Genomic DNA, 16,010 nt, shown 5'->3' on the forward strand with positions numbered 1-16,010 from the left:
AATATCACAGTTTCAACAAATTCTTTGATAATTAGTCCACATTTGGACACTAGACCTCGCATTTCCCCGTCCACAAAGTCAAAGGCCACTTCGAAAACCTTCAAAAAAGGGGCAAAAAAGCCCGTCCACTCATTGATCAAAATCACCCATCAAAATATTTTTTTTTCATTTTTCTTTCGCTGACCCATTAAAAAGATTATAATGCATAATATCCTGCAATTTCTTTTAAATATATTGAAAGACAAAGAAATGCCAGCCCACCAAACTTAGAGGGCCACTGTCCACACTTTCGTCCACACTTTCGTCCACAGTTTACACCTACCCGCTGGTACAAGTTAATTGCCTCATTAAATATCTCGCGATCCTTTCTGTTGTGGTAAAGTGTCAATAAAGCTAAGTAGCCAAGCTTGCTTTTCACAAATCGTAACAAGTGGTATGACACGTGCAATGAATATCATTGCGCGAAGTTACTATTTATAGCTCACAAGGTCATTTGCATAAGATATTGATGACGTTTTAGTCTCGTGACAGTCGGACATCGACACTTATTTCTACGCTTTTGAGCTTATTTCAAAGTCAATTATCTTTGACCCTGCATTGTTTTTAGCATGAATGATACCATAGAGTCAGAGAGAGAAATATTCAGAACAATTATGTAGTATTTCCAACACTCGGACATGTGCCAGATTGAATCTAACTGCCCTAGTTAGAAAGCCTGAATCCATTACGAAACCGCATGTTTGTCCGACATTGCCTGTAATTCAGCGATGGGGAAATAGAGGGCAGCAGCTGCAGAGACGTCATCTTCGCGGAATGCTATTGCGAACTTATAAAATTGGCTCAACTGAGAGCAAGTGAATGCTGTTAGAGCTAAACCATAAAGCTTTCAAAATTAGGAACGTAAATGTTGAATACGTTCCTAAATATTTCTAGTCCTGTAAATAATCATAGCACTTACTACAATTTTTTGGTTTGTTTGAAATTACATGTACATGCAGTTGCCGCATTATTTGTGTGTTTACTGTCACTGTGTCTTCATAATGCATATGTCTCTGTTTTCTTCAGAAAACTAGAGCGCTTTTAGACATCTGAATAGCTGTGCTGTAACGATAGCAACGTGAGATTGTGGTTATATTGTAAATTTATTGTTTTGATATTCTGATAGTAATGTACATTTGTATTTGTGTTTCGTGCCTTATATGCAAAGATTGTGTTTTGGCCAATAACTTTTATTTCATTTCATTTCATTTCATTATAGACTTCAACCTAAAATCAACCCCAAAGTATGAAAAACGAAGACAATTGCCCAAGCCAAAAAACTGCCCAATGATAATCCGATCAATGTAGAACTGTTTCAATTCAAGTTAAATTTTCGAGTAGCCCTTATGCTTCAGGTATCCCCGCAACGGATCATTGGCGACCGTCGCTAGGCAAAAGACAAGTTGACTCTGAGCAGTTTTTCTTTCAGCCATTGGGACCCAATTTATTTCGCCGGTATAGACACAAGCAGTTTAAACCAAATGGATATCAATGTATCATAGTTTTCACGCAAACAATTATTTGGAATTAAAAGTTTTTTTCGATTTGACGGTAATTGAAACACGAAGACAAACCGGAGCAATGTCGAAATTCATTTTGTGGTTGCTTTGCTTGCTAATGTTGGAGAGCGCTTTCTCAGGTAAATCATGCCATTCGGAACCTCATGGTCTTATACTTCATAGGTTTTATATCCGATTTATGACAATATTGAAGTTAGAAATGGCTGCTACTGACCTTATCTACCATAAACTGGACATTTTAAGATCTCGGTGCTCTGATAGGCGATACCCGAGGGTAAAGATGTCTAAGAGTATACCCCCTATACCTGCCTCAGGCGGCACATTTTGTGCCCCTCGAAAAAGCAATTGCCAACTTTGGAAAAACAATTTCCACTAAAGAATATGGGATGACTAGGCGGGGACAGTCGTCCGCCTGCCCTGTCCGCCGTCCGCCCCTCCCCTGTCCCCGACGCACTTCCGCCTCAAGCGCTTCGGATGAACCCATTCTGGACAACATTCATATCATTTGCTTATTTCATGATTTCTTGACCTCTCGGGTTCAATTTTCATACCATTAATGTCGTCTTTATGACTGTTCGCAGGAAACCATTCTTCTGATTTACAGATTTGCCGCGTGGATTTGGTTTAGTCTTTTCTCACAACTCTCCGGATTACAACCACCTTATTTATGAACTGGTACACCTTATTTATGAACAGCTGTCCCCGATAACTTCTTCATTCCCACTTGCAGCTCACCCTACAAATCTCTTTTTTCCCTAGCTGCAACCATCATCGATACTAATCAATTCTTAATTTTATTCATCTATTCATCAGGATAAACAATTCATGATACATTGGGTGACAGGTTTCTTGTCTAACAGTGGCAGTGGAGAATTCGCGGCCGTATTGTGCGAAATTGTTAATATCGCACGTAATCAATCAACGCGAGTCTCCGACGACGGACGTTGATTAATCTTTAGAATGTCACCCTCCAGTCCGGGGAATAAAATGTCTAACCCTTTGAGTGTGTTGTATATACGATATAAATAACGCCATGAGACCTTCGGGCCGGGAAGAAATTACAATAAGTTTGGATATTTTGGCTACTGATACTTAAGACCATCATCGGCGTGCCAGTGGTATGAAGGAGTGGCTAAATTTACATTCAAAAACAGTCTCGCACGTTTAGTTAAAGAGCTGTTGTATGCTTGTAAAATTACTTATAGCTACTCATTGTGTTTTAGGTCCAGGCTCTAACTTCGGTCGACAGTTCCTTATATCCCTGAACGCCGACTTTGTTCCAAGTGGCGTCAAAATAGTAATCTACGCCAAAAATGATGTAACGTCAGCAGCGACGGTCAAAGTTTCGTGGCCGAATAATCATGGCTCTCTATCGCGAACATTCACACTTCAAGTTGGGGAAAAGACTATATTGGGAGTAAAAGATATTTCGATGTGCGGTGCTACGGAAATGTGTGACAAAGGTAAAATCTGTTCCTTAGCTTAGTTTAAAGCAAGTCACTGTAAAATCGGACAGGAGCCGTAACGGCTATTTATCACTACAAATCCCACAGAATTATCAATTACATGCAGCAGCATAATCGTTTTGAGAGTAAAGCCTTCCAGACTTACTTACTCCGCATCAATGGTCTATTTACAGGTACTCTCGTGGAGTCCACACAGGACGTAGCGGTCGTTGTAGCCGCCACGCCGAGCCACTACTACACGCCAGTCCTGCCCGCCGATGCCCTCGGACTCCGCCACATAGTCCTGACCAATATGAAGTACCCGAAGTCCAAAACGCTTTACTCTGTCATGGCACTTTATGATTGTACCAAAGTGAAGATTCATGGGGAGAGTTCCGTTGACATTTCTACAGAAAAACAAATTAATGCTTATGAGATATTCCAGGTGAGAGAATTAGAGAGATTACGTTTGGCAAGATATACCCAGTGATTTAGATTTTATAATTTTCTTCTTCCCCTTCTTCCTCTCCTCCTCCCCTCGTTCCTCTCCTAGACGTTCCCATATTTCGAAAGTAAGAATTTCATTGTGCCGAGAGCAGCATCATTAGAGAGTTCAAGAGCTTGTTTGGGGAGTTTCGGCAGGTGCGGATTTTTACGCCCGTATGACGTATACGTATTGCCGCGTCACAAATTACGTTATGTACGTCATACGTACATGTAAATCGACAGAGATATCGATACGGCCCATTCGTCATACGAGAGCGATTGTTTTCGCGAAATTCGCACATGGTAGCACTGTTTTTGTTCCTTCAGCGAGTTTTTCTTCCAAATAAAAAATTATTACCCAACCCCTTCTCCATACACGTTCTCTTCTTCAAAACACCGCTTGTTGTGCAAATTAGCATGTTATTTTAGACCTTTAGCATTGCTTTTATTGACATTTAGCAATGCTTTTATCAATGGCGTTGCTCAGCTTTCAGACAATGCGGCGTATGCGGTCAGGGTACGGAGGGACCACCGCTTGAAAATCAGAATGCGAATTGTTCTCATTGGCCAAGTCCAAGAAACATTGGTTGGGGTTTCGGCACTCCACCACGTCATTCACAGATAGTGTATACACTATGTTCTATCAGCGTCTGGTTCTATGCTATATTTCAGGTGATTAAGGCATTGGACCTGACTGGGACGCAGATTCTGGCAGATAAGCCCGTAGCTGTCTTCGCAGGGGACTCAGATTCCACCTGGCAGATTCTACCCGTCGAACAGTGGGGCCAGACCTACGTCTTTTACTCGACACAGAAAAACGTTGGAAAGAGATACTTCAAAGTTTTGTGTAAGTGGTCACAACGCGTAATCCTAAAACGATGTTACTGGTCATTCGATGAATTGCAAGCTTTTTATCAGTCTTGGTGACTGTAGCGAACGCTCCTCAGAAGAAGGTGGGAGTAGGCTGGTGGTTACTCTAAGGAATAAGACGCTGATAATATCAGCGTTGACAATATCAGCGTTGACTTTCTCTTGGCAGGCTAAAGCTAAACCATCTGTCAATCATTTAAAGAAAGATGACTAGCAAATTTGCTTGCAGGATCAAACACGGACTAAACATACTCACGTCGGTCCTTACCGCGAGCGATTCTCGGTTGCCAAAAGTGACTAATAAAGACTGGCTTTTACTTACTCTTAGTACCACTGGAGGGGTTCAGAAATCCTAACGTCAACGATAGATATGTGAGAGAGAGGGACTTAAGCAGCATGTGGTAGGACGCTGATATAATTGTCTCTAAAGTGGTCATATGATAGAAATGTAGAAGACTATCGCGCGCCAGTAAACCATCTTGTTGCTTCTTTTTTTCAGCAGCAAAGGGCGACACGGTTTGCACGAACGTTATGAGGAGTGGCGCCACCATCAGCAAGCTGGGAACGATCATTGCTGTATCCCAAATCACCAAGATGGAGTGCACAGATGAAGTTTTGGTTGCCGAACTGAGAGGCAACCGTGAGGTGTTGGTCTCAGAAACGAGAGACACTGGTCTGAGCATATTGTCTCTCTTCCCTGCCACTGCGCTCTTTCTGGACAATTTTCAGCTCGTGTTTTGGACTTTTCAATACGCTGTCACAATTTGCATTCCGAGTGACACTATCGGAAATGTACAGGTGGATGGGAAGTCAGAAGCCACACCCGCCAAAATAGGAACAATCAGTGGATATGATATATTTTCGCTTGGAACTTTTGAGGGAAAACATTGGTTTTCTCACCCGACAGTGAAATTTGGTCTGACTGTTACTTTTTATGACACAAACAGTGAGGCAAGAGAGTATGTTTCTCATTCGAACACAATGATTGGTCTTCAGAAAAATACACTGAAAAGCGCGACGGATAATTTTTGTCAAGACCAAACGACGACCACAACATCAGCAGCACCGACATTTGGAGAGTCGGGTGGATCCGGAGGTGGAGGTGCTTCTGTCTCCACCGCGATTACTGTGATGGAGGCAGACCCCCTCGTTAAGACAAAATACCTTGCCGTTATATTAGGCGTGTGTGGTGGCGTTCCATTCCTTATCGTTGGGTGTGTTGCCTTGCATGCCATGATTGCTAGTCGTCTGTCGCGAGGAAAGAAAAAGCGGACGGTGAACCCGGCGGCGGACCTCTCGGAATAAAATATTGTGCTCGATCTGTATTTGAAAGATTCTGGTATGACCAACTGTGCCAGATAATGAGGGACTAGGATCAGTGACCTGGGCGCGGTCGTTCAAAACAAGTGTTGTCCTAAAGGTTGGCGTTCATTTAACTTTTGGCGTTCACTCAATGAACTTGAGTGAAGGAGACAGCGCGAAGATAAGTTTAACGCTAGCGTTGGTGACAAAGGTTGTTTTGGACAACTAGGCGCTGATGACAAATACAGACACAAAAAACGCGACTTTTCCCACTGACGTTCTTCTCACATGAATGTTGTTGTTGAATGTAAATAATGTATAATAAAAGATTATTTCTTGTAAAAGGAAAGAAAATCGTTTTTGAAATTTATTTTATTTTTTCAACGACAAATGACGAATAAACTGATGTCGTCGAAACCACGCTTCCCGAAACTGATGACATTTCAAGACGGTATTTCCCATCGGTCGTCAGTTATCATCTAGCTGCACTTTTCAAATAATGCGCCGAACCATGCCTTCCATTCAATAGCCTGATGGATCAATGGCTATTGGACAGCATGGTTATAGAATACCTGTCAATGGTGCAGATCTAGAGCAGCCTTCATGAATAACAATACAGCCGATCCAGGATGTCAACAAATATGACAATGGCGGCTGGAGTGATTGTGGTGGGGACAAGATAGCACTTCAATACAACCATTTCCTTGTGTTTTGCCTGCTGCCTTAGTCCAACATGGGCAACCTCCCCCCGGATCAGCCACGATTGGATGAGAGGATCGATACCGGTTCTACTGATTGTAGATTGTAGGTGAGTGTGACTTTGTGTGATAAGGTGGTTGTGACTTTTTGATATCGTTGATGACCTACTTGTTTTGGCTGTTACCATCTGCATTGTGGAACAACCTGCTGATGGCGGAGATGTCGTCGAATACACATATATAGTTATATCCATGTAGTCGTCGTCTGCCTGCTTTTTAGCAAGATAGTCAGTGGAATAATGGCATAGTCAGTTCTCAATAAAACAAGATATTTGGTCGGTTTTTATGTACTTATCAGTCATAAGCCAACGGGAGACCGTGAAGTAATGGGACAAGTCATACGTCTTCTAATAGTCCGAAGTTGTTAAAATTCGACTGTCACCAAGAAGTGCTGTTCTGGTAAAAACACCGGCCAATTTGGCCAAGATAATATATACACAAAATATATTAAAAAAGGTAGGAATGTCATGATACTATATAATGTAACTTCATTCACACTTGTACCTGGTAATTCCACTGCTGTAAAACGGTCAGGGGCCGTTTGATATTTTAAGTTCCTGTCCTTGGGGGTTGTGACGGTTCCTGGCTCAGTTTGCAGCATTTTATTTTCTTATTATATACATTTAAAATGCATTATGTATATAATGTACTTCATAGTTTTTGACGCTGTAGCCCAATATCATGTTTGAAGTCAATAAAATGATTTAAATTTGAATTTGACGATGGCTTTCTAGATGAAACCCCAGTAGGCCTTACTATACATAACCAGCTGTATGATGATGATGCTAGAAAATCATTACTGGGGCTGATAAAGGCCTTCACCCCTCGCGTATATCAGCACCATGTTGGCGAATATAATACCATATGTTTATCACATCTATGCATGAACAACTATTGTGACGAAGGAGTGAAAAAAGCCTAGTCTCATGGCACGAATTGTCTGCTGCAAGTCAGTGGATATTTGATTTTTATCATAGCATGATCATAGTATAATGTCATCGATCGATTTTCACTTTGACTGTGTTTTATGAACTTCTGAAGCCTGGACATGGCAGGTAGGAAGGATGCACTTAGATGAGACGATGTTGGTTGAAATAGAGCGAGGGCCTATTCCTATGGATGTAGAGAGTTAGGACCCTGGCTAGTAAGACCCCTTGTACCAAGTACCAGCAATGTTAAGGTCTACAAGAGTTGTATCACCGCGATCTCGATGCCCACAATCTGAAAGTGAAAGTAGTATATATAGGCCTAATAGGCCAAGACGTTCCGTCCTTGGATATGCCCAGTGTAATTACGTCTGTCCACTACTCGAAGGACAATGGGACAACCTGGTTCAAAGGACTGTCATGGGCTTGCAGGAACACCTCGTTTCTGCACTCATATCCACAATGTGTGCGAGGGAAGGAGCATACGACTGACTGTGATATTCGAGGATGGAATAATGTCTGAAAGACTGAAACAGAGAAACTGGTGTGGGTGTGTGTGTGTGTGTGGGGGGGGGACTCCTTCGGTACAGCATGGTCGTCACTGAATGGGGGCTCTGAATGGGTTACTATTCAGGTTTGTCTTGCCAGCATATTCAACAATTTTACCATGTTGATGACCCTCAAAATGGCCTTCATGCCCTCTCTTCTTCCATATTTTCCAGTTCCCAAGGCCAAATTCAAGGCCTGGGACACAGGTGTATGCAATGATAGACAGTAGTATGGCACTGGGCTTTTGGTGTTAAATCTTCGCATCCATCAGCATCGTCATCACGACATTAGTTAAGGCTGCAGTACTGCCCCTTCTTAATCCTTTTTCGATTCATGTTTTCGATCCTTTTTTCAGGTTATTCACAAAACAGTTTGAAGTCGTTATTACAAGGAGGTAACCCGACAATGTCGTCGGATATGGCCTTTCGAAACCCTGCCTTCGTCCGTACGGACAGTGTACTTATGACGAACACGACAGCTACCCCATCAGAGGCTTCCGTCCAGATGCGACCGGTCATCGTCCAGCCAAAGAAATTGGATATCTGTGGACTAACACACGGGGAGTTCAACTCCCAGCGCGGGGCGAGGACCTGCGCCTGGGTGGTTATGATAAGTAGCATCATCGTCTTCGGGTGCTGCATCGTCCTGGGTGTGAATGACGCACCTACCGGTTGGTCCGCCGTAATCGGGGTCGTATACTTCGTCGCCGGAATTCTCTGCCACTTGTCTTGCTGGTATAAGTTAACTTTGTGCATTACTCTTGCGACTGTAGGAGTGCTCCTCTCTGCAGCATTCGGATTAGTCCAGGTCGTATGGGCTGTAATAGCCATTGTGGAATATTCGGAACTCAACACGAATCTTTTGAGTAGGACGTCTAAGTTTGTTTTGACAGCCAATATCTTGTTAGGGCTAATGGCAATTGCTACCATAGCCAGTGCAATTGTCTTCTCCATTAAAGGATGCAAGGTGCTTTTTTCACACAAGGACAAACGCTCTCATGCAAAGTATAGAGCGACGCAGAGATACCCAAAACCGACTCACGATGAAGTTTTCATTTAGTCATATTTGTTTTGCTTTCGCAACCCTTTCATAAATCTATCTAGAGGTGAATGGTCATGATGTCTAGTTGAACGGCCATCACACGCATGCTACAGTGTTAAAAATGAATGACGCTTTCGCATTCTCTAAGTTTTTGGAAGGCACGAATAAGCTCTCTGCGGTGTCTTCGTTCGAAGAACCGTGCCGTTTATGCACACGGACATCTCACCAGTCGTGCAAGTTATAGTTAAAAAAGTGGTCATGACATCAATCGATTATAATCAAAAATCAACATACATGTACTCAAGTCACTCCTGTCCCTGATAGAGAGGTGTCCTGATTAGAGTGGTCAAAGTGGATAGAATAAACCAATTTTGTACCAAAACTAGTGTCCTTATCAGAGAGGTTGTCCTTAATGGAGAGGTGTCTGCTATGGGAGGTTCTACGGCATCGGTATAGGCCTATGGTTGACTTATGGAGTCTAATTAAAAAATGACTGATTACCAATGAATACGAAACAAATGTAATACTTCGACTATGATTGATGAAGTCTTATTGTCTTCCTTTTCATGTTTTCTTTCTGATAAGGAACTTCTTTTTTTCACTCAGCCAATGTTGGAATTGTATACAAAGGAGTAAACTTGGACTATATGTCAAAGGGCGGGGTTGTTTTGACTTATTTTGACTCAAAGTCATTTTGCACCGAAAGAGAGCATTATGCCCCCAGCCAGGACTGATCATGATTTGGCGTGGCTATGACCGTCTCATCTCTCTCACCATGATGCCAACACGGTGGAGCAGCCAGGACTGATTTGGCCTGGCTGTGACTGTCTCATCTCTCTCACCATATTGACAACTTGGCAATGCGGCGAAGACTGATGTGGCCTGGCAGTGACCGTCTCATCTCCCTCACCATGTTGGCAACACAGTGGAGCAGCCAGGACTGATTCGGCCTCGCTGTGACCGTCTCATCTCCCTCACCATGTTGACAACACGTTGAAGCAGCCGGGACAGATTTGGCCTGGCTGTGACCGTCTCATCTCTCTCACCATGCTGTCAACACAGTGGAGCAGCCAAGACTGATTCGGCCTGGCTGTGACTGTCTCATCTCCCTCACCATGTTGACAACTTGGCAGAGCAGCAGAGACTGATTTGACCTGGCTGTGACTGTCTCATCTCTCTCATCATGTTGTCAACACGGTGGAGCAGCCAGGACTGATTCGGCCTAGCTGTGACCGCCTCATCTCTCTCACCATGTTGTCACAGTGGAGCAGCCAAGACTGATTCGGCCTGGCTGTGACTGTCTCATCTCTCTCACCATGTTGACAACTTGGCAGATCGAGCAGCAGAGACTGATTTGGCCTGGCTGTGACTGTCTCATCTCTCTCATCATGTTGCAAATAAACACGGTGGAGCAGCCAGGACGGATTCTCACCATGTTGACAACTTGACAGAGCAGCCATGACTGATGTGGCAATGCTGTGACCGTCTCATCTCTCTTACCTTGTCAACACGGTGCAGCCAGGTGGAGCAGCCATGACTGTCAAACAGTTGTGCGAGCTCACTAGTATAGCCAAGTGCGCTTATCTATTATGTTCACCTTTTGCCCTTTGCGGAGCAAGAGCCACCAATAGTATTATTCTGTGTCTTGTATGCTGATTTTGGGGCGAGCCGTTTTATCTTCGATCTCGTTCTCGGATCAAAATCTTAACCTCTCTATTATGTTGTCTTCGGGGTAATTTCCACGGCCAATACGGAGGAGTAATGTACTTAAAACTATCATTGTTAAAAAAAAACAAACGTAGTGCATTTAGTACATATCATGTACATATTTGCAGGTAAACAAACCAGAAAGAGATAATCTTTGACATGTTTCCTGGTCATTTCATCTAAATAACAGGTTATTTCGTTATCCAGGCTGCGGAAGATGGGGTTATTTGGTAAAACACCGCAGAAGGATCCAAAGGAACAGGTAAACGTTGTTTATGACTCTATCAATCCAAACAAACTTGGCTGCATTTAAATTTTGTAATTTGTAATTTGTGTCTGTATATTTTTACTCTGTAAAGACTGTTACTGTATGCTGATGAGCATGTCGCTGTCAGTCATCTGATAAATCTAGTATCGTATCGTATCGTTCATTTTTGATTTGTGATCTCGCAGCTTTGATCATGCCAGGCTGCTGCACAGGGTCCTGAAGCCTAGTTAGTGGGATTATCAGGCTAAACTGAATGGGATAAGCCAGGAACTATGAGAAGAGTACTTTCCAGGCTTATCCCATTGTTTAGCCCAATAATCCCACTAACTAGGCTTCAGGGGCCTTTGGCTGCTGCAAGAAGCAAAGTATAGGTTTGTTTGGCTGAGCTGGGACCTTTTCGACAAAGATGAACCAGGGGCAGGTCCCAAACAAATGTCATGAAGAATGTCATGAATCGTTCAGGAAATGTGGAAGATGTCCTGCTTATTTCGTTTACCATCATTAGATTTTATTTTGATGACTTCAATATGCTTTTAAACCTGGTGGACGCTGTTTAATGTGACCCAACTCTAAGGCCATAGGAATGATTAATCCTGTTTACCGTCCGAGAGATTTAAAAAGATGATAAGGCTTTTTTTCATTTTTCCTTATTCATTATCGGTTTACAGTCTGATTTACTGGTCAAAACACGCGATTCAGCAAGTTCCATTAAATGGAAATCAGGTCGGTCATCAACATGAGGCATTGAAAAAATGTCATTATTATGATGAAGAGCCTACCCTGCTAAGTTTTATTGTGTTTTTCAATCATTTAAGGTAAAGATGAACCACTGGAAAGATTATTTAAATGAAAAAATGATGTCAACAATAAAATAAGTATATTTTTTAAAAAATAATGAAAATATTTCATGTTCGATCAGAACCCATGCGGGAGGTGGACGGTAAACAGGATTAATAATTCCCATGGCCTAATGTCTGACACTTATATTGCCAAATCATCAGCAAGGGAAATTTGCCACAGTTTCAATGTGGTGGTCTTCAGAAGATAATCATAGTTGAAAGTATTTAGTTGAAAGTAAGCCAGCTTGCTTTGGCCTGGGGTGGTTCCAAGTCATGGTTTGAGCTTGTTGTGAAGTTACTTCCTCAGCAATTGTTCTTGCTTTCATTTCAGTGCCGTACCTGGTGTTCCGCCGTCAGGAAAGAAGGAAGAGGACTCGACAGGCAAATTCGAGGTTGGTATTAGTTTTGTTACTGTCTTCAATGAACATGGTAAATGTTAAACTAAACACTGACTAAAACTGAAAGGGTGGATGTTGTCCTGGGTGCCGACAAATGGTACCCAGGTTCGAGATCGACTGGACAATAAGCACCCTGGGTGCCATTACACTAGACAAACAGCACCCAGTGGCAGTACAGAAACATTGTCCCTAAGATCCGTAAGCCAGGCAAAAAGAAGCTGGGTGCTGTTTGTCTAGTGTAATGGCACCCAGGGTGCTTATTGTCCAGTCGATCTCGAACCTGGGTACCATTTGTCGGCACCCAGGACGACATCCACCCTTTTAGCCTGACTAAACCAGCTTTCAATTTTGCAAAGGCACATTATGATTCTCTTCATTATGCAAAATACTTTATTGTAAAACAGGAGCTCTGGTACATCTAAGTCGGCATTTAAACAACAGTGTAATATAACAGTTATTTCACAGTTAGATTTTCACTTTTTCTGCGATACATTTTTGCGATTATCTGGGATCACTAGACTAATAATAGACGAGCAAACTTTTACAGCGTTTCAGTCTAGTTGTATTCAGATGTTTTAAAAAAAAATATTTTACTCTTTATTAACAACAGAACATACATATACAGGTACAACAGTACAATGATACAAAAGCTGTTTTTATTTATTTTACAATCCTGCCCTGCCCTATTACCCCCCACCCACCCACCCACTACCACCAATAACACCATCTTTCAGTCTGTCCTACTCAAATCTGGCTGTCCTGTCCATATTTATCAGTCCAAGTTTTAAAGGAAATCGAATGTTGGGTCCCATTTTTCAGAAAATGATTGTATTCAGATGTTGATACAGTTTTAGTTTCTATTTTCAGCCATTCAAAATGAAGAAGCAAAGGTTGTTAAGCAGATCAAAGCTGCAGCCAAGAAGGGAGACAATGATGTATGCAGAATCTTAGCCAAGGAGGTGGTCAATTCCAGAAAAGCTGTCAACAAGATTTATTGCACCAAGGCACATTTGAGTTCTGTCGAGATGCAAATGAAAAGTCAACTAGGTAAGTTACAGAACTTTTCTAAGAATAATTTCTTTCGCATTCACTGCTAAGATGCAGCTATCATTCAGTACTGGAATACACTAAGCAAGAGCAGTGCATGCCCTGACTTGTCTGTGAGATGAATCCATGTTGGCCAACTGAAAATGTTTGAAAAAAGCAGACATGTGACTTCTCATCGAATGTTTCTTTCTTTTAGCAACACTCCGGGTGGCTGGCAGCTTATCCAAGAGTACTGAAGTGATGAAGAGTATGCAGGCTTTGATAAAGGTCCCAGAAGTAATGGCAACAATGCAAGCTATGTCCAAAGAGATGATGAAGGTAAGAGAATGGAGATGTTTTATCGAGCGCTTTTTACACCCCAAGATCTGTCTCAAAGCCAGCCATAGCTACACTGAAGGAGCTGCAGCCAATACTCCTTAAACTCAGGACTTCGATTCAGCTTAATCATACTTAACCAAGATCACCTATCAGTAACCAAGGTACAGACCTCAAGAACCTCATCTTGTTAGAGCAGGTCATATAAGGTAAACCTGTGTGACCTACTTTGAGCAAGAGATTTATACCAGTTACGCTGTGAAGAAAAGTCTCTAACTCTTCAGACAATCTGGTTTCCAGGCGGGTATTTTGGAAGAGATGATTGATGATACATTTGAGAGTCTCGAGGACGATGACCTCGAAGATGATGCTGATGCGGAGGTGGAGAGGATTCTTAATGAAGTTGTTAAAGGTACACTGTCGTTTGTCACATATTCTGATGGAGGTTTGGGCAGTTCACTCTCTTCAGTCAGTGCCAGGCAAACCCTTCCTCATATCTGGCACTGTCTTAAACAGTAAGTTCCGACATGGCTGGAGGGTGTTGGGGATTGTCCTCTACTGTTAAACCACTGAATCTTCACAGTGACCTATATTACTAGGCCCTTTGTGTTGATTGTTACCAATTTGTCTCTTGAATATTCTCCGTTATCTTTCCACAGGTGTCATCGATACAGCACCAGCAGCTGGAGCCCATTCATTGGCTGAGCCAGAAGGTGCTACTGCCGATTTTGCATCAGATGAGGAGGAGGATGTTTCAGACATGCAACAGCGATTGGCCGCGCTCAAGAGTTAACTTGTGTGTGTCTGGATGGACAATATGACTATTTTTGTTGAGACTCCTGTTAAGTTTTTGCCCCTGCCGGTTTCGACCCGTGGAAGCTGTTTCGTGGCGGTTGATGTAATCAGGATTTTCCCTGATAATCCTTTGATAAGACAGTAGAACAATTGGAATTTAGGCCAAGGTGCGAGCGGGCTTTGTTCAGAGACAGCATACGATGTATTGTGCTTGGCCTAAATTCTTCTAACTGCGAGGTAAGGGGCAAACAGTGATGTAAATATTTTGACTAACTTATGAATAAAGCAAGGTAGGCCTACTTCTGGATGTCACTTGTGGGTACATTCTGTCAGTATACATGGTGTGTTACGAGATGCATGAAAAACTTTTCAAATGTTTTGCCAACTGTCTTCACCTTGAACTTTCATGTATATATTAAATGGGTACACCCTTTGTACTTACTGGTGGTCCAGGAAAATAGAAAGGCAGTTCTGCACAATGCCATAGTGCAGTTGTCATACATACGAATTCGGTGAAATTTGGTATAAATATATATATATATATCTGTCTACCCAACGGCAATGCTTAATTTATATTTAGCGCGTGTATACCCATTATAAGAAGTTTTCGAATTCAGTTACAAATTTCAAATTTTTACCAATGGCATCGGCCTTTTAAGTGATTTACTTTGTCCCCAGTCTTTGAATTCTGAAAACACTTTGCGATTGGTGTTCATGTATAAATGCATTATTCTTATGAATATGCTCTAGCCCATACCATTTGGTTGAAATGTAAATAAATGGTCAACTGGTTCAATCAGGAAAGAGGTACCCCCGACACGGACTACCCAAGCAAGTTTATATTAGAGGTGGCCAGTTGTTATTCATATATAGTTCATCAGTGGTTCGCAACTCTACATGTATGTTTATGTACATTCAATATTCATCATGTTCATAATTGTTTATAAATAAACTCTCAATAGTTAGAACTAAGTCTTCCGTTACTGTGTATTAATATTATGAGTTGACCCCTTGTAATGTGAAGCCTCTTGTTTGTGTAGGCCATCTGCACATTCTTGGGTTCAATACCCTTCAAGATTCTTGGCTTTTGAACACTGCCAAATCACTTTACTGTGATTGCCAGGTGAGGCGTCTCATATGCCTAGCATGGTCTCTTCACAGGCCCTGTATGCATTGTAGCCGTTTGTGCAATTTAATCATCAGTTGACATAGTTTTCCCATCCTCCAAAAATGCAATCGTGAGGGCGACTATTTACGGAAATTACGTAGATGGATTGATTCAGCTTTAAATCCATTGAACTATGGTGTCAATATGGAGTAAAAACGACTTGATCACCTTGATGTCTTAGGCAACTTCCCACTTGGTGCCTCATGCGTCATTTCACATCATATTTGTTGGGATTGTGTCCTACGTTGGGTGATGCTCAGTCACAAGAGTATCACGCCACTTCAAGTGATTTTTCGTGGGATGTGTGCAATCGGCTTTTCGACATCCGCACTCCCAGTTTGACACGGAGTGAAATTCAGGTCAATGCGCCACCTCTCTGATAGTGTGTGTACTACTCCCAAGCATGCCGACGTCACGGCGGTGATAATCAGTCCTAAAGTCTCCTCCTTTCAGCAGGACGGAAATATGCACTATGACGGCGGATCATCAAGCTGTCCAAGTAGCCCCAGTTAAGATCTTTAGAATCATTTCTATTCA

The 16,010-nt window shown here is 42.3% G+C and overlaps 2 protein-coding genes and 1 long non-coding RNA gene across 4 annotated transcripts; all 3 read left to right on the forward strand.

Annotated features, from left to right (window-relative positions):
• Nucleotides 1-1,461: 1,461 nt before the first annotated feature.
• Nucleotides 1,462-5,928, forward strand: LOC135489680 (uncharacterized). Of its 2 annotated transcripts, none has more exons than XM_064775158.1 (4): nucleotides 1,462-1,678; nucleotides 3,199-3,449; nucleotides 4,163-4,337; nucleotides 4,860-5,928. In XM_064775158.1, the coding sequence occupies exons 1-4, from the start codon at nucleotides 1,531-1,533 to the stop codon at nucleotides 5,663-5,665; spliced, it is 1,380 nt and encodes a 459-aa protein (XP_064631228.1). In that variant the 5' UTR covers nucleotides 1,462-1,530; the 3' UTR covers nucleotides 5,666-5,928. The 2 variants fall into 2 exon arrangements, with proteins under 2 accessions (XP_064631228.1, XP_064631227.1); XM_064775157.1 differs by lacking the exon at nucleotides 1,462-1,678 and adding an exon at nucleotides 2,657-3,022.
• A 333-nt stretch (nucleotides 5,929-6,261) lies between these two features.
• Nucleotides 6,262-9,591, forward strand: LOC135489239 (uncharacterized). The gene is made up of 2 exons (XR_010447111.1): nucleotides 6,262-6,470; nucleotides 8,251-9,591. It is a non-coding gene; the product is annotated as an uncharacterized LOC135489239 (long non-coding RNA).
• Nucleotides 9,592-10,746: 1,155 nt separating this feature from the next.
• Nucleotides 10,747-15,273, forward strand: LOC135489138 (charged multivesicular body protein 3-like). The gene is made up of 6 exons (XM_064774336.1): nucleotides 10,747-10,905; nucleotides 12,082-12,142; nucleotides 13,016-13,195; nucleotides 13,392-13,513; nucleotides 13,811-13,922; nucleotides 14,170-15,273. Exons 1-6 carry the CDS (start codon nucleotides 10,861-10,863, stop codon nucleotides 14,301-14,303), a joined length of 654 nt encoding a protein of 217 aa, XP_064630406.1. The 5' UTR covers nucleotides 10,747-10,860; the 3' UTR covers nucleotides 14,304-15,273.
• The last annotated feature ends 737 nt before the right edge of the window (nucleotides 15,274-16,010 follow it).

The sequence above is a fragment of the Lineus longissimus genome, chromosome 6 (assembly GCF_910592395.1).
Source record: "Lineus longissimus chromosome 6, tnLinLong1.2, whole genome shotgun sequence".
Classification (NCBI taxonomy): Eukaryota; Metazoa; Nemertea; class Pilidiophora; order Heteronemertea; family Lineidae; genus Lineus; species Lineus longissimus.